This window comes from Typopeltis vanoorti, chromosome 21 (assembly GCF_054136105.1).
Source record: "Typopeltis vanoorti isolate ZY-2024b chromosome 21, IOZ_Tvanoo_1.0, whole genome shotgun sequence".
Taxonomy (NCBI): Eukaryota; Metazoa; Arthropoda; class Arachnida; order Uropygi; family Thelyphonidae; genus Typopeltis; species Typopeltis vanoorti.
Genome location: NC_143569.1, coordinates 31704661 through 31723009, shown reverse-complemented (window position 1 = coordinate 31723009; position 18349 = coordinate 31704661). Strand labels below are relative to the sequence as shown.

Sequence of the window (18349 nt, the reverse complement as noted above, 5' to 3'; positions counted from 1 at the left end):
ATGGACACCAGTAATGCGAATATTTAGTTATATTCCATCAAACTTGAGATTGCGAAAATGGTGATGTGTTTCGAATGAGAAACTGAAAGATATTTTTAAGTATAAATCTCAACTCTGGATTTAACTTCATTTTAAAGGTATGTAATTTGTTGATATTGTAAGGGTATAAAGAAAATACGCTGATACATTTTATTTATTGTTTTTTATTCAAATCGTTACAAACTTCACTACACAGCAAAAGAAATACCTAAAACAACAATAATTCTGTAAAGAAGAAACCATCAGATCTTTTATTTAGGCAAAATGGATTACCTGTGAACAACGTCCTGTTTTATTATTAAATACTATTATAGCAAAATCTTACCGTGAACAAGAAGAGTTATGACTTTTCTTAATCCTTCACCGACATCATTATTCGCTTCACATATATACCTTCCACCATCAGTTTCGGTTACTGGAGAAATGTGTAGAGTTCCGTTATTTAACATCGAGATAGGTGGTGAAACTTCTTTATTCTCTGCAAAAAAGGGAAAAATGCAGGCGAATAAGGCTTGCAAAAATTATGATTACAAAAGAAACTCTTAACTAATATTACAGAAGAGTCTTACACCCTCTGTCCAAAAAAAATCCCGAACGTTTCGAAAATAGAAAAAACTACTGGCGCCACCTGGTGTATGTTTTTGTTGTCGAAAGCGGCAACCTTCATTAGTGTTGTGTCAACTGTTTATGACATTTGTTTCATTAGAAGCCGAGTTATAGTGGCAAGAGTGACTGTGTTTTGACGAACGGTCGTCGTCACGATATTCAGGCCGTACGCAACGAATTCTCGCTATCATTCGCTTCAAAACTTCGAGATAAAACTCACCATTGACCATTTGGCCAGGCGGAAGGAATTCTTTGTGAATAATGCCTTGGAATCGTAGAAACAAATCAGTATTGTCTTTACTTTTGACTTCTACAAGCGGCTTTTTTTCGGATGCCCCTCTTTTGGTGGTCTCCACTCAGCACTCTGTTTAGGGCTCATACTCAAAGCACCATGTTTCGTACCAGTAACGATCGTTTCAAGGAAGTTTGCGTCCTACGGTTTTAATGAACGTTTTTAATGAAGTCCTTGCAGTGTTCAATTCGCTACATTTTTTGGTCGTCGGTCAACTTATGGGGAACAAATCACGAATTCAATTTACGAAGGCCAAACTCTCGGTCAAAATGTTGTGCACAGTTGATTTTGGAATCCCCAATTCATCTTTAATCAATCCCACGAACAATTTAGGGTTTTCTTTGATGAAATCACGCACTTTGTGGATGTTAACTTCGCTCTGTCCAGTTTTTGGACTGGCCCCTTCTTTTCGTCGTCTTCAAGCGTCTCACGACTACTTTGAAATTGCTTAAACCACTCGCAAACTTGAATACGGGATAAGCATTCATCACCGTATGCTTTTTGAAGCATTTGATGCGTTTCGGCAACACTTTGACCAAGTTTAACACAAAAGTCAATCGCAGCTCTCTGTTTGAAACTCATTTTCCTACCGATCGTCAAAACACACTGCCACTCTTGGTATTCCAATTCGACTTCTAATGACACAAATGTCATAAACAGTGACACAACACTAATGAAGGTTGCCGCTTTCGACAACAAAAAGATACAACACATAGCGCCACTAGTTTCTTCTATTTTCGAAAAGTTCGGTTTCTTGTTGGACAGAGGGTGTATAAAATTATTATTAACATAAAAATAAGTTGAATTTCATTCTTTATATTTATAAAATATATCACTCGTTAAAAACGCATGTAGAGAATATTTAAATCTGAACTAATTCACGATCCTGTAAAGTGATGAAGAGATGTAAATGTGGGTGGACTCAGATCATATTTACATATAATGAATCTTCATTCAGAGATTGATAAATAATACAAGCTGTTGTGCTTATTAAGTTCCACAAAATAAAACCGATCATTTATTGTTCCTGTGTTCATATTTTAAAGTTTATTCCTGATATTTATGTGGAATAATCTCAAAAGGATAATTTTAATTTATTTCTTAAATTTAGATTATTAATTTTCACCCATCTGATTGTAGACTGTTAGTTGCAAAGCATATAACTATGCTCTTATGACATGTTAATTTTCGAAAATTTATCAGTGAGTTCGTATTAAAACAAATCCCAGAAATACATTTCAAACTGTTGACTTCGTTTGAACGATTTAACTACGAGATTGAAAAGATCGATTAAAAACACCACGAATATTTTGGAAATCTTATGTAAGTACTTTCAAATAGCAAGTATAGCAATTTGCCAAACTTTACATAACTGGGAACAGTTTTTGTTTTCCCTAGTATAATTTTTTGCCAGCTATCATGTATATTATGTATGTACGTATGCGTGTAATTGGCTAAAAAGTATATTTTTAGGCCTCAAGTCTGGACTTTTTATTTACTGTGTGTGCATGAGCATATAATTAAACTTCAAGCAGTTGGTATATATTTTCTTCGATTTATTTTATTACATTTTATCGTGTATGGCTTGATTTTATATCTCAACAGATCTATGTTTGTTTTTTATAATTTCTGATTACTTGTAATTTTTGTCCAAGGACGTGAAACCCAGCAGTGGACGATACTTTGACAAAACCTACCGTACGGTTTTCAAATATTTTAAGATATTAGGATGATATGGATAATCAGCACACGTTTCGGGAATATCATTTCTCTTATATTAAGATCCTCATGCCAGTACTCATCTGAAACTTTGCCAAATTATGAACTGAGCGATCTTCACCAGAAATCAAGATTTTTGGAATATCATATAAATATTTACCTCTTGAAAACCAGGTCCAGAGTCCAACCCCAGAAGTATTTCTCAGTGATATCACACCATCACACGTAATAGAGAGATTGAGTCATTGTTACCTTAATTATTATAATGGAGTTTTAATTGGGGAAAAGATGAGATTTCAATCCCTACTAAAATTTTTGGGCGTATCGTAGATCTTTCATCCACAGTGCCACAGTGTGTATCTTCGCAAAAAAAACATCACGCATGAAAGAGGCTAGCGTGTAGCAGAACGTTGAGTGATTAAATTTGAGCTTTACTCTCATCATTTATAGATTGTATAAGATGATAATTACTTATCAACTTATACAATCTATAAATGATGAGAGTAAAGCATATTACTGTTAATATGCTTGCTATAATATATCCACGATCGGTATGCGTTTACATTCGTTTAGCTATTAACAGAAGTCTCTAATTCTGGGTTTTAAATTTGCTTCTCTGAACAGGATTTCTCAGGTGCCAAATCAATTTTATTAAAATATACTAAACACGCTTTTATTGTCATGTATCTGTTTACAATGTATAAATCTAACTTACCGGCAACTTTTCTCCACTGTATTCGAGGTGGTGGGGAGCCAACTGCATGACACTCCAATGATACTATATCTCCTACTGCTACCTCAACATCACGAGGTTCTTTAGTCCATTTTGGAGTAGCTGCAATGAAAGAACAAAAAAACTAAAGTTAGTTTCAAAAGAAAAGTAAATCATAAAGTTAATGAAATATATAGATGACTGTAGAGATAAAAAATAATATACAACTCTAAAAAGTCTCTTTAGCATAGCCGATGCATTTCTTTTAACGTAGAGCAAATGGAATAGGAAGGGACGAACGGAATACTCATTTTATCAATTAAGGCTTAATGACATGGTATGTTGGAGGAAGGTGACATTGTTCTTTTCCTTTGAAAGTTCTTCTCTCCATATAGATCAATATAAAATATGAAAATATAATTTCAAAAACGTATCCTTAAAATAGTTCCTACCTTCTCTGATCTGATTTTCCCTTTCAGTCGTTTTCGACCGTAGGTGACTCTGTGGACATTATCCACAAAGTATTCCTGGTGAGATTTTTACAGGGTAGTTCACCGCTTTCTCCAATCCAAAAATTTTATCCGGGCTCGGAATGGCTAAAATTCTGGGATTTTAGCCGGTTACATGACTATGTGTTCACAGGGCTGGTTTGCCTGTTCTGGGAGACGAAAACCCCAAGTTTCACGGTGACCCCCCCTACCTCCGTAGGAGACCGGAGGTATGGGAGTTTAGTCGAAAGAGAGACCAGATAAAGGTTCCTCACGTCACTGACGGGAATCGAGCCCAGGTCTTTCCGGCCCAAGGGCGTCGTCTATATTGACTGAGCTACGAAGGCTCCTTACCTTCTTAGTGATAATGAAATCGACTTAATAACACTAAAAAAAGAAATAACTGATTAACATAATAGCATAAAGATGTATGAAATATAAAGAAACTAGAAAGGTAGGGAAGTGAAACAGATCTGAAATAGAAAGTACATCACACCATTTTAAGCTACAGAAAGAAGAAAATGAAGAGCAGAATAAAAGAAAAAGAGAGAAAGCAGAAAGTAAGCAATGAAATGATGTTCACCTAAAAGAAGAGAGATATAGAGAGAAATAGAGACTGATACATGCTCTTTGAGTTGAATAGTATGAAAATAAATTAAAAGAAAAAACTCCAATGGTACCATTCTTAAATGTTATAAGATAGAATATAGAAACCTTTAAATTTACTGGAATATGATAAAAAGAAAACTTTAAACGAAAGGAATAGAATGAGTACTCGAAATCAGTAACCCAACTTTAAAGTTATATGACATTATGTTACAATGCCATAGGTGTATGAGAGAGTCTTTAGGTGGTAGGTGAATTTAATCGCCTCGTGAGATTATCACTCTGCTTATTGGATATTCTGCTTATTGAAGTGTCTTGAGAACTTTTCATGTTTCCTCTCTAACGCAGGGTTTTCAGATTATCTAACCATTAGCCTGCATTTGGTATTAATCTATTATAGATTTACAACTTTGGATGGGTAAAATTATTATATAAAATATATATGATATACAATTCGATAAGGAAAAAGAACACAGTATTAAAATTATGCATAGTTCATCCAAAAAGGACGTTTCAAACCTCCCTGATATATTCTTAAAATGCCAAAACGATAAAAAAAAGTCAAACGTAAAGTGCATTATTACGAATTTGAGAGCGAAGTGTCATGGTCTTCCCTCAACATCATAAAACATTCGTTGGGAGAAGAATGCACGCTAATTAGTAAAACCGATTTCGAAGAAAATATTCCGGATATTCTGAACTCACATTACATAAAAGAAAAATGGTATCCTACCATTTAAAAACTACAGGAGTACAGCTAAGTGTATGTTTATAAGGTCTATAGAAAGAACAACACAAAGTCCTGTAACTTATTTTAGATGCACTCTTTCCAAATCTAAATATGAATAACATTTAATTTAGATTTATAAATGAACACAGTTATTAACTAAGAGAAAAATAAATACTTGTAAGTTTGAATGGACGGCCTATTAAATTCATTACTTAAATATTAACGCAGATCTAAAGGAAAGTTGTATAAACGCTTAAAATGCAGTGAAAACAAAGGCAGAAATAAGAGAATATTCCTATTTTAGATTAGCTCTTCATTATTTGGTATTTGTGAATGAGGAGTAGGCAGATAAACTATAAAACGATTCAGGTAGAAAACGTTAACAAAATGAAAAGAAAAGAAGAACAGAAATGAGATCCAACTTTGGGAAAGAAAGTAGGATCAGCTTTTTTCAGAGGAGGAGAAGTCAAAAGTTTCAAATCATGATAAATATACATCAATTAATTAATTAACACAATTAATGTACATCAATCTTATTGAGTCACGCAATTTCTTTCAATTTTTTGTTTCGAACTATTTGCTCTCTCCTTTTCTGGCTAAGTCATTGTTATTTGTGCGGAATATTCAACAACTTTTATTAATAAAGAAAAACGCATACGATAAATATTTGGGGGTGCTATTTGTTTTAATTATAACGCCGTGCTTTTAATTAGAATCTAATTATTCATCAAAGTTTCTTTAATTTATCATACCCATATTGCTTTGTTATAAAAAGAACTATTGTTTTATTTATTTCTCGTTACGCAGATATTTTAAAACTAAGAGGTATTTAAACTAAGTACAGTCATTTAATTCATTTTAGAAGAAAAAAAAAACAAGAATCACTTCATGGCTTAAAGCAGAAGAAAGGTACCTCTCATAAAAGGAAATGTGTAATGAGCGAGAGTGATCGGTTTATTATTAATGATGCAAAAAGCGTTTATTAAACCAAGATACTCTTTTAATTGATTATTAGTGGAATTTGATTTCAAATACTATTGACATTTAAAATATATTAGAAGTTTATAATCGATAGTATGACATTCGTATCTGCACTGATTCTACTTAAGAAATTCTTCGATTTATGTTATTCGCTATGAAAGAACAAGTAAATACTTTCAAACACCTGGGATGCGACTTATCATATGAAGATGAAAAAAGATATAGACATTAAAATATCAAAGTTGTTAGAGTAAACGGCATAATAAACAATATACTGTATTTAAGGCATCCTTGGTACAAAAACACACCAGAACCAGACTATACGTATAGTGTTCTGTCTAAACCAGCTCTATTATGTGGAAGTGCAACATGAACCGTTAAAAGAAGAATGAAAAACGGATTCAAACAGCAGAAATGAAATTTGTCTGAAACGCAGTTGGATATACCAAGTGGGACAATAAAACAAATGAAAAGAAATTATATAATATATAAAATAATATATAAAAATAGAACATAAAACCGATTAACCACTATATAACTAAATATAAACAACAATGGTTAGAACATCTAAATCGAATGGACAATAGCAGACTTTCAAAAATTTTACGCGAATATAAAATAAATGGAAAAAGAAGAATTGGAAGACCAAGGAAGCGATGACATGAGATCGGAACAAGCTACTTGGTCTAAAATCCATGATAGGAAGAAGAATTATGGATGAATAATCACAGTTCATGATGATTTATTCATCAATTATCTGATGACTAAAAGAAATTTTGTCGATAGGACTGAAATGAGTTGTTCAAGAATATTTTATGAATACCTTTCCTGTTTTAATAACTTTGATCGATCATATTTAATGCAAATAATTTTAGCATTATTTGTTTTTGCATCATTTATTTCTCTCGTTCAAAAATAATTTACTTTTTAAAAATTCTTAACAGAGAGGCAATTATATCTTGTTTATTAAAACAGTCTTATAAAGCTTTTTTAAAATGGATTTGAAATATAGAAGAGGTACTGCAACATTAGATTAGATGATTCGCTTCTTATTTGATTAGGGAGAATGTTATGTTACTAAACACATTGACTTGAGTAGCTGTAATTGTCTGATTATTTTAGAATTATTTATTGAATGGAAATTAAATTCCTTGATATGAAACCGATAGATAGATTAATTAGGATGGAAAGCTTACTCTCGCCAGTCTTGGCAGTAATATAGCTCATCCATATTTTCTGTATTGGTTAGAATATGGGAAATTGTGCATTATACTGCTTAGAAGTATTTCTAGCTTTATTCCCGAGGCGTTTAAAAAGGAAGTACTTCTATTCGTGTTATTTTACTGAATAAAGTAAGAAGTTAATAAGACTATTAAATCAGAAAGAAATAAATGAATACAAATGTCATGTTATAACAAACATCTACAGTTCATTAAAACATCGCATGGATTAAATATATACTTTTATTTATAATATTGCACAGTTACTGTGCAAAGAAACAAATGGAAGTTTTAGCATAAACATTACCTTTAACAATAAGCAAAGCAGAGTAAGAATTCCAGCCATATTTGTTAGTTGCTACACAAGTGTAGTTTCCTCCACTTCCTGAATCAACAGGGTCTATTAATATTACAGATAAACTTGCCTGTGAAACTACATGAATATTTTTTATCTCCTGTACTTCCTTTCCATCTTTGGTCCATTGAAATTTAATAGGTGTCTCACCTTTTTGTATTAAACATGTTGTACTTGCTTTATCTCCTGTTTTAATTTCGGAGAGAAAGGTGAACGGCTGAATTTTTGGAGAATCTGCAGAGTAAAATACATAGTGTTAAATCCGCTATATTATTCTTCCTGTGTAAATATTTTATTTATTTGTTTATTTATTTTTTAAAATAAACTTAGGTTTATTTAAAAGCGTTGAATCTAACGTTGTGTCACTACCAAAGTTAGATACAACGCCATGACTGATTCTCCTAATTTTAATTTGCAAATTTCGAGTATTATTAGAGGAAATAGAACACCTTAGAATTATGCGCATTTAAAGCAGCCAATAATGAAATATATTTTTCTACCTGGTTGCTGTGACGACATTATATTACATCGCACGTAAAATTACATATAATATATTTTAAGAATACAACATTCTAATTTACATTTAATATCATGCATATGCTTAAATTATCGAGTTCTTCATGAACTATTTTTTCAAATCACACTCACCTTCGGTTAAACATCCGACACAGAGAGCAAGCACAACAGCAGCAACGGTTAGCAACTTCATTTCCTACAACAAGGCGATCAACTCCAGGAAAGGCAGAATCTGTTTGATGCTAAAGTAATAATACACTTACATAACTCAGAAACTTTTAAAAACACTTCACATATCAAGATTTCACATTTTTGGAAAGGGCAAATATGTTCATTCGGATTAGCACAGTGTTGTACTTCTGTACTTGTACTATGAAAGATCACCCGAGTATTATGGCGACTATGAAGCTTTAAAAAATGTGTTACTAGCGCCTCATGGTGGAAGGAAATGGAAATATTATAATTGCAGATCATACAGAAACCAAAACATTTCATTGAATGACAATTGTATTTCCATATATTCAATGTTTCATTCAAAGGGAAATGCTTAAATTGAAATAAAATAGTTTGGCGAATTATTTTAATTCGTTTTTGGAATAATGCGATATTTTCACGAAAGGATCACTCATTACCATAAGAGCCAACTTACGATAACTTGACACTGACACCAACGGTTTAAATAGAAAGCCCCATAAACAAACAGGTTCAATCAAATAAAAGATAATATTTACATAAACGAAAAAATAAAGGCAACTAGTTGGTGCAGAAACGTTGGTCATTGCTGAAACAAAAAAAAAGTGTGTTCATATTATTTTCCCTATGGCAATGAATGGTAGCACTTTATACTTGCTGGATTTCTTACCTCTGTGAATAAGAACGCTGCATTGTAAAACTGCACTTATATAAAAGAGCAATGAAAGTTTATTATTTCTTACCATGCACCAATAGCCTAATTGTTTTTTGTAGTCCATCACCTACATCGTTATTAGCTTCACAGACGTATCCACCTTCGTCTTTTTCAGTGACTGAAGAAATATATAAAGTTCCGTTCTGATAACTAATCCTGTTTGTTGCCTTTTCAGATTTATCGATAACGTCTGCTGCAAATAGAAGTTTAAAGATAAAATTCGTTAGCGGTTTGAAAACAAAGTTCTAACAGAGCTATAGGTAAGGGTTATGACCACGAATACTATAAGTAAAGGCATAAGTAAAGGTTATAACCAAGATACCCAGAAAGGTATCTATATGGGTATCTGAAGATACCCAATGGAGATGCCTACCTCAAAAGAAGGTGGCAGCTTGATTCAGTTGTGAATGCGCTGTCTACATTGAAAATTTATTTTCCATTTCTCGCAGTGTAGAATGGATATGATGCAGAAGAAAAGTGTGAAGGGCGCAAGTGTGTTTGCATCAAATAATGCATCGAATACCATCCAGAAACTCCTATAACGGCTCGAACCGTTATAGGAGTTTTTTCGTCTGAAGGTGAATTAGCTAATCTGTACAGATGTGACAGAGTTTCTATTCCCTAAATCAGAAAAACAGGACGGAAGAACAACATTTGCAGTTTAATGCCCTGACCTCGTAGCTTTAGCTGTTTCCGCTATAATTCCAAAACAATCACTTCCACAGAAATCTCTAGAAAGAAAATCGAATTAGCTAACCCTATAGTCCACCCGAAGAACGAATGTACATATACCGGCCACTGAATTACTTCAATTACGTGCGCATAGTTCGGTAAGATGTGGGTCAGGAACAGACTTTATTAAATGCTTCGGTGAATTGTTGCACATACAATCCTTCTCAGACGACGGCGATCTCGTCCTTAGTCTTAAGACCAGAGTTACGTCTTGGAAGTTTATAAGGTAAATATGACTTCTCCATTGCTTCCATCTTGGTATCACTACCTCTGGGTCTGGCTCCAACTGACGAGACCTCAATAAAGGCCAAAGTGTCTGGGTAGTGGCCTTTCCCTTAATGCATAGCATTATACATGTCCGCAAGGAGATGTGCTTTGCATTATGGGAGATACTAAGACAAGGAGTGATGAGAGCTTGGTCCACCTTTACCACGAGTTATCTCAGTCCTGAAGGTACTTCAGGTGCAAACTTTATTTGCTTACACTTGGATAAAGGATTAAACAAAATTTATTATTTTATTAGAGTCTATTATGCCACAAGCAATGTGGTTTATTTTACCACTGGCTAAACACCCGGGATAGCGCTCACATTTTGAGAACCAGTAAGCTCTGATGGTTTTAAATCGTGGCTCCAGCCAGACGGGTGTTCACAATAAATAGCCCTTTATCGAACTCCAAAAGATCCTTTGTGTTTTGTGATCAACACTGTTGACTATTACTGACCCAGCAGCATTCTTCAATAGTTGCCTAGAACGAACACATGATGACGCACGTGACCAAGTAATTTGCATATATGCCGCGTAAGTGAAGTTAACGTATATCTACATAAAGGTTTTATAATTCAGTGGCCGGTATGTGTACAAAGTACTAAATTCATAATCTTTCGTAGATCAGATTTCAATAACAATTCAAATTTGAGATGTGGATCTTAAGAGTAATTTGTATAGTATGCAGTTGTCATTTATTTATTTATTTTTTTTTTGTGTAAAAATCTGTACTATAAATTTATCGGAAGTATTCAAGCCTAAGTGGCTGAGATGAGCTATGCTCGTGCTATGATCACACTTAGTATGTCAACTGAGTTTCGTTTGCTTAAGGACAATTTTTCCTATTCTGAAGAAGAAATAACACCCCGGTTACATTGAAAAAAACATTCCTTTCTCTATCTCCATAAGAAAGGATATCTGTCTGAAACAGACCAATAAAATTCATTCCATCAACATCTCACTAACCATTACCTGTACAAGTTTGTTTTCCTTTCATTGTTTTATATTTCTGAGAAATATGAGGAAGAATTATAGAAACAATCATTAGTTTATATAGTATAACGGAGTAAATAAAATTTTTACTCCTTTTCCTTTGTATTGTACAATTTGTAGAATGCAAAAAAATAAATTATTAAATAACAGAATAATAGCAAGTAATTTTAATAATAAAATGCCTATTAGCTGCCTTATTAAAAGTTTCTAAACTGAAAAAGATGCACATTAAAATTTTTAACCGTTTTAAAAGATTTATGCTATTTATTATTTCTAGTTTGTGAATTAAAGACGTCCCTAGATCTGTCGGTTTCAACGACATCCTTTCGTTCGAAAGATATGTGTTCCAATCCAGAAAATCCGAGTTTTTTTTACAGAAACCAGAACAAATCTATCAGAAGATATTTATATTTCTTATAACTCCAATCATTATTTGCCTGGATTAAAATCCCGTCCAGGATTCAAACCAAGGTCAACTTACTTTATGGCCAATAAAAGGTTTTTTATCCCGAAAAAATCGGATTTAAGTAAGCTAGTGGACCAGAAAATACACACAATTCAGAGATATTGCAAATATCTAGATAATATTAACTGTCCTTTCATAGCATTACTTAGGCAAAGTCCTGACAGGTTATTGAGCATTACACGTAAAGATAGGTTAGTTTACGAAAGCGGTAAACTTCGAATCTTCATTTCTCCTATAATAGCAGTTTTCACTGGTTATTTTAGACTTTTTCCATAGTTTCCTCTACATAACAAAATATGTTTCTCATTTGGATGGCTTGTAAGAGAAAAAAATGTTTATTCATTCATCAAAACAAAATACTAATTATATTCAAAGTAGGCGTTCAAAAATGACACAGCAATATACTCTGCTCTTGGGTTTTTCTAAGGTTGCAAATACTTTTAATAGCCTTCCTTAATATACATTTCTAAACAGCAAATAGTCCTTCTTAGTAAATGTCTTTCAAAATTTATTCGATAGCCTTTACTCGACCAAGGATATGCTTTCATGATATATATATATATATATATATTTATGAAAAAAATTTGAATGACTAGAACCGAGATTTAATTAAAAAGGTTTTAATATAAACACACTACTAGTTTCGGCCTGTAACAGCCTTCTTCAGATGACATTATAAAAGAAAAAACACTAAACATTGAGGGTTAAAAGACTATGAACAACATAGACAGTCTTTATACATAATTAGCATGAAAACGTTGTAGTTGTATTCGAAGCTGTTCTTTGATTTGTTGCATTGTTGGCAGAGTGCGTGCTTGCTGCATCACGTGAACGCCAGTACATGATTACAGCTGAATGACTATCTGGGAGGTTGTAGCTTAAGTTGTTATTTAGATGAACAGGATTGAAGATGATTTCTCTCGATTCCACAATTTTTCTCTCTATTTCGTCACTGCAACGGAAGATGTTTGTAGATTTTTCCCAGCAGACTTTGTGACTTTGGTTATCATCATTAGGATTAGCCGAGAAAAGGATATGACTTGATAATGCACTTGCTCGCTGTCTCTTGTAAGTAATGTCTCTCATGTGTTCTTCCATACGCATTTCGACAGATTTGTCTGTCTGCCCGAAATAAGGAATATCACAGTCACATAATATTTTATATACGCCAGGGTATTTGAGTTGATGATGACAAGGTTTTGGGTGGCTAATTAAGGAACGGATCTTTGGAAGTGGAGTGAACAAGGTTCTGATATTGTATTTTTTTAGAACTTTTGCTAATTTATGTGAAACAGTACTTATGTAAGGAATAGATATATTGCTTTTGAATCTATTAGTTTCTTCTGAGTGATGTCTAGGAGGATTAAGAAGGAATTTGTTAATGATTTTCTTGGAATATCCATTAACTTCGAAAGAAGTTTTCAGATGGTTTATTTCTGTAAGCAGTTCATTTGGATCATCAAGAAGAGAACGAGCTCTATGTCCCAAGTTGGAAATTATTCCAAGCTTATGAGGAGGAAATGATGGGACTGACTGTGCAGATATCTGTTGGTATGTGTGGGTTTTCTATATATCGATATTTTTAGTTTACCAGAAGAGCGAGTCAGTTTGACATCAAGAAAAGGCAAGGAATTATCCGTTTCAAGCTCAGCAGTAAACTTAATACTTTGATGTCGGCTATTGAGATGTTCGAGGAAAACCATAAGGGATTCATGTCCATGGCTCCCAACAATGAAGACGTCATCCACATAACGTTTCCAATCTTTAGGTGTTAAAATAAAGGAAGAGATAGCCTTGGTTTCAAAATCTTCTAAGTAAATATTTGCAAGAACCGGAGATAAAGGATTACCCATAGCCAGTCCATGATTTTGTTTGTATATATTATCTTGAAATTTGAAGTAACCGGACCTGATGCAATGTGTAAGCAAGGCTAACATTTTTTTGGATAACTTGTCCTTGAGTAATGTTAGGACTTCATCTGTTGGGACATTAGTGAACAAAGAAGTTATGTCCAAGCTAGCCATGATGTCATTTTCATCAACTGTAATATCCTTGATGTATGTAACAAATTCTGTAGTGTTCTTGATAAAGGATGGTGATTTCCCTGAAAAACTTTTGAGGTTATCAAGAACACTACAGAACTACAACGTTTTCATGCTAATTATGTATAAAGACTGTCTATGTTGTTCATAGTCTTTTAACCCTCAATGTTTAGTGTTTTTTCTTTTATAATGTCACCTGAAGAAGGCTGTTACAGGCCGAAACTAGTAGTGTGTTTATATTAAAACCTTTTTAATTAAATCTCGGTTCTAGTCATTCAAATTGTTTTCATAAAACTATGTATGTTAACCGAGTCAATGATCATTCTGCCACATATATATATATATTGTATATATATTATCAACTTCAAGTTGAACAACTTCAAAACTGTAATGCGCCTAAATCAAGGAGTAAGATCATTGTAAAATAACAGTCCTTCTGTTTTCGATTAAGGAGATTGTGTGCTGATTCATGCGGTGCTTTTAGTGATCAAACTGAGATCTCAAAAATTATAACATCACCGACTTTACTGTGTTTTTATCCGTCACATTCTCATCTGTTTCATAGACGTTCCCAACATTTAGCAACATCAACAGACTTCATGCCTTTCCACTTTTAACTTGGAAAATTAGTCAAATGTTCGAGTCATGCTCATTGTTTCCTCTTCAAAAATCCAGCTTAAAACATTTAAGGTTTCTGTGGATTCTAGTTTTATTTTTTGATGCACACAGTCATATATTACAAATGATTACTTCTCACTAAAGCAAACTATTGAAACTCTGAAATAAACCGCGAATCATTAAGCATATTCTACATTTCCTATATCTAGCGGAAATGAGATTTGCACTAACTGCAGTATATTCATGTGGCTACCAGTAGTATCACCAGTCAAGAAAATGTTTGATCATCTGTGGTATTTTATCCGGTTGGTTTCTTTTAAGGGATTATGCATTAAATCAATTTAACAGAGAGGCTAGTTATGCGGCATTGAAAAAAAAATCAGAAAATCAAAGTCAGGTTTCTACAGAGTTTAAATAATTTCAGTCCTGTCTGAAAATTCTTCGAGCTGGTTAGATAAGTTAATAAGTTCAGTTACAGAAATTCAATTCTTACATGTAATTTCTTCAAAATGTCTTACCTGAAAATTTCTTCCAGCTTATTGTAGGAACTGGAGAACCGCTGGCATAACACTCCAGGGACATAGTTTGGCCAACGGTAACCTCAGTGTCATGAGGTTCTCTGATCCATTTGGGAGGAGCTGAGAAGAGAAAATCAGAAATCACACACTATTCATAATGAGTATACTAATTAATACGCTCTCCTTTCTTCTTCCGTTGAAGATGTTAATTGTCGTATTTCTATTACTGGTCCTAAACCACGATATATAACAATACCAGCAATACAACAATTAAAACGTTCAGAAACGCTCGTTTTTATAATTGTGACTACGATCTATAAATTACCATCAAACCGAGTAATAGAAGTAAATATTAAATCTGTGAAGAGAGGTTGAGGAAAGCTTCTCGACTCATCTGTTTAATCGCAAGCAAAAAATATTAAATCTACTTAGTTTTTCATAGGTAAGACTCTCATTGAAACGAAAAAAAAAACCATAGTTAACAGAGAGAGAGAGAGAGAAAATGAAGAACCGAATTCCATGATATTAGTAACACACCCAGAACATTTTAAATAATTGTTCTGAAGTCATTTGTATTTCGTTGGTTAGAATTACCGTCTAAGGGTATGCTGCCAGCGTGTTTATGCCTGTTAACTGCGAGTGTTCTCCGGCTGGTTTGATTTCTTTGTAGTTGAAAAAAAAAAGAATTACAACTTGGTAACGAAATTGGAAAACTTACCTTCAGAAGAAAAGCCCTCATAAAAAATTCCTAGCCTCCTAGACGGAATTCAAACTTAGGCCTTTTTAACCGAGAATCTTGTAATGAAGAATTTTTTTTTTTTTTTTTTTGCATAGTATGTTACCATTTTAGTAAAAAAGGATGAAGTTATGTGTATTCAGATTGAAAAGAAATATGTAACTACACATATATAACCGTTTATTTAGAACAAAAAGTGACGTATAAGAGGGACAAGGAAAGAAGAGGGAGGAGGATTACTTCAAAATGCATAAATCTGGAGGAGAATTTTTCCAAATCAAGTTTCCCCTATACTCATAGTTACTCCGCAATCCAGCTTTGTAATACGTGGATCATAGTCTCTCAGTACTTTTTTTTTTTTTGAAAACTGTGTTCTTTCATATTCACCGTTGTTATCAGTAAGAAATTAAATAACAATATCATTGCCTACATAAAAGAAGAACTGATGAAATATTGAAGGTCTTAATTAAAATGTTTAGATGTTTTATATTTTAATCTATATATGGAATCTATATACCGAAATACGTCAGACTTTTTCTGAATTCAAAATTTCTTCCTTTAATCTGATAATGTAAATTATCTCATAAGATAGAATACATTGATATTTGAACAGATTTTAATTTTCATATGTGAGAGAAAGACTAACCTTTCACCAGAAGTAGTGCCGAAAAACTGTCCCATCCGTCTTCATTTTTAGCCACACATGTATAATTCCCGCCGCTGTTTTGATCTACTGGATCAATTATTAAAAGGGAGGTTACAGTCTGAGAATGCACTTGGATATTATTCCAGTTTTTTGGAGGTTCTCCATTCTTGGTCCATGAGAAACTAAAAGGAGATTTGCCTTTATCTATCAAACATATGGCAGTTGCTTTGCCACCCACTTCAACATTTGGTTGAAAAGAAAACGGTTGGATTTTTGGCAGTTCTAAAACAACAAAATATTTTATGTTAGAATTAGAGACCATTACAAATTCCAAGTGACTGATATCTTGGAGTGAACTGTCACATTCATTAAACTGTAAACGCTTTTGTAAGTGAAGAAAAAACAATATTATGAAGAAAAAAGTTTATATTAAAATAATAAGATTTTAGAACGATGACAGAGGTTACAATTTTAACTAATTAATGTGAAAAATTGTTTTACGTAAAAAAAACTGAAGTTTTTGATACCATCTGCAAACAGCATAGAATAACTGTTTCACCTTTTCAACAAGGTGTCTCAATATTCTACCACTTTTGAAAATCTCTATGTTATTAGAACAGGATATCACTTTTATTAGTACATTTTTATTATTTTTTTAACACGAAAGTTATTCTAAATCTTTTTTTAAACAAACATCCGAAGCAGAAAATAATTTTTGTTATACCAGTAATAATATAACCAATCTTAATCCAAATAAAGTAACGTATTTGCAATGGAAACAGCCTTAACATAATCTAAGATATATTTTATCTAATGTTAAAGCATAAATAACAATTACTAGAAATAGCTTATCTGGTTGACAAATAAAGGAGGTGGATATAAAATTTAAATATATAATATATATGGCTTTATTATTGCCGGTTTGTGTCATTTATGATTATGTACAAAACATTCATTTTTTTATAAAAATATCAATTGTAGCTACATATTGTAATATGACTCTTACTATTATTATTCAAGCTGAATATAAATTCTAATTAAAGTAAAATATTTTCAGTTAATATTATTACTAAGATTCTAGAGAAAAAAATTATCAACTGATTTTATATTGGAATAATAGCAGAAATGTTTCTTCTGAATTTTAGTATATGCATAAAAACATGAGGAGCACGCAATAATTATGTAACAACGGATTGTTATCGACAGACGCAGATTTTAAATTTATAAATTCGAACACTAACAATTACAGTGTTTCTTCAATAAAGGAAGATATTCACAGACAAGCCTTATTAATTAAATAACTGGAATTACAGGCATAATCTCAGAATTAGTTGCATATTAATAGTCGCATCCTAACTTACCTTTGGCAGCGCACCAGTTACAGATTGCCAGCGAGGGAAGAATAAGCAGCAATGCCTCCATTATTGACATGGCAATTTTCAGGAGTCCTACTTTAATTTGGCATGAAACACTTCATTTTAAAGAAATCACAATTAGTACATACACGGACTTCGAAGGTTTTATTCTTAACAACTGTTCACCAACGAAATTAGAATTTCAAAGTTACTGATTTCTAGAAGTTTCGCAAGAACTTCACGAAATATAACAATCCAGCAATGGCTACAAAATCAGACGAAGGTGCTAGAGTTTTGCTGACTACTACCGCCACATAGCGGGCGCTCAGAATAATTATTAATTTTTATTTTCCAAAAAAAGATTCTTAAAAATCATCTCAGCAAATGCAATGATATCTTGAAATTCAGTACAGATCTTATTGCTATATTGGTATGGTGCAATAACAAATATACTTTGCATTTCAAAACACCAGTTGTCTGTTGATTGTCTATGTAAGCCTTGTATAAAGAAATCAGTACTTACTTTAGTCCAAAAGTTATATTTTTCATAGCTTATTTGCTTTTAATATTTCCACCATTCGGAAAGGAATGTACAATTTCAACACTATCTTTAACCGATATTAGGAAGGAAACTCAGGCTATCCAAGATATTAAGTGATGGACTTGTTTTAGAGATCTTTGAGGACGTGTAACAAGAACCTTTTGAATACTAGAGCTAAGATATTTCTTCCTTCAAGTAAACATACGCTTCATACACTTCAGACCATCAGTAACTCAATTGATATCATCATCATCATCATCATCAT

General features: G+C 32.8%; 1 protein-coding gene across 1 annotated transcript in view; it reads right to left on the bottom strand.

Annotated features, from left to right (window-relative positions):
- LOC150094708 (hemicentin-1-like) overlaps nucleotides 1-18349 on the bottom strand; it is a 176794-nt gene that overhangs the window by 26922 nt on the left and 131523 nt on the right. The window contains exons 38-43 of the mRNA XM_090411641.1: nucleotides 16189-16570; nucleotides 14807-14926; nucleotides 9200-9364; nucleotides 7701-7982; nucleotides 3372-3491; nucleotides 365-517 (exon numbers count right to left, since the gene is read on the bottom strand). Of these exons, the coding sequence (XP_090267767.1) occupies nucleotides 365-517; nucleotides 3372-3491; nucleotides 7701-7982; nucleotides 9200-9364; nucleotides 14807-14926; nucleotides 16189-16570 (1222 nt within the window). The remainder of the gene's footprint in view (nucleotides 1-364; nucleotides 518-3371; nucleotides 3492-7700; nucleotides 7983-9199; nucleotides 9365-14806; nucleotides 14927-16188; nucleotides 16571-18349) is intronic.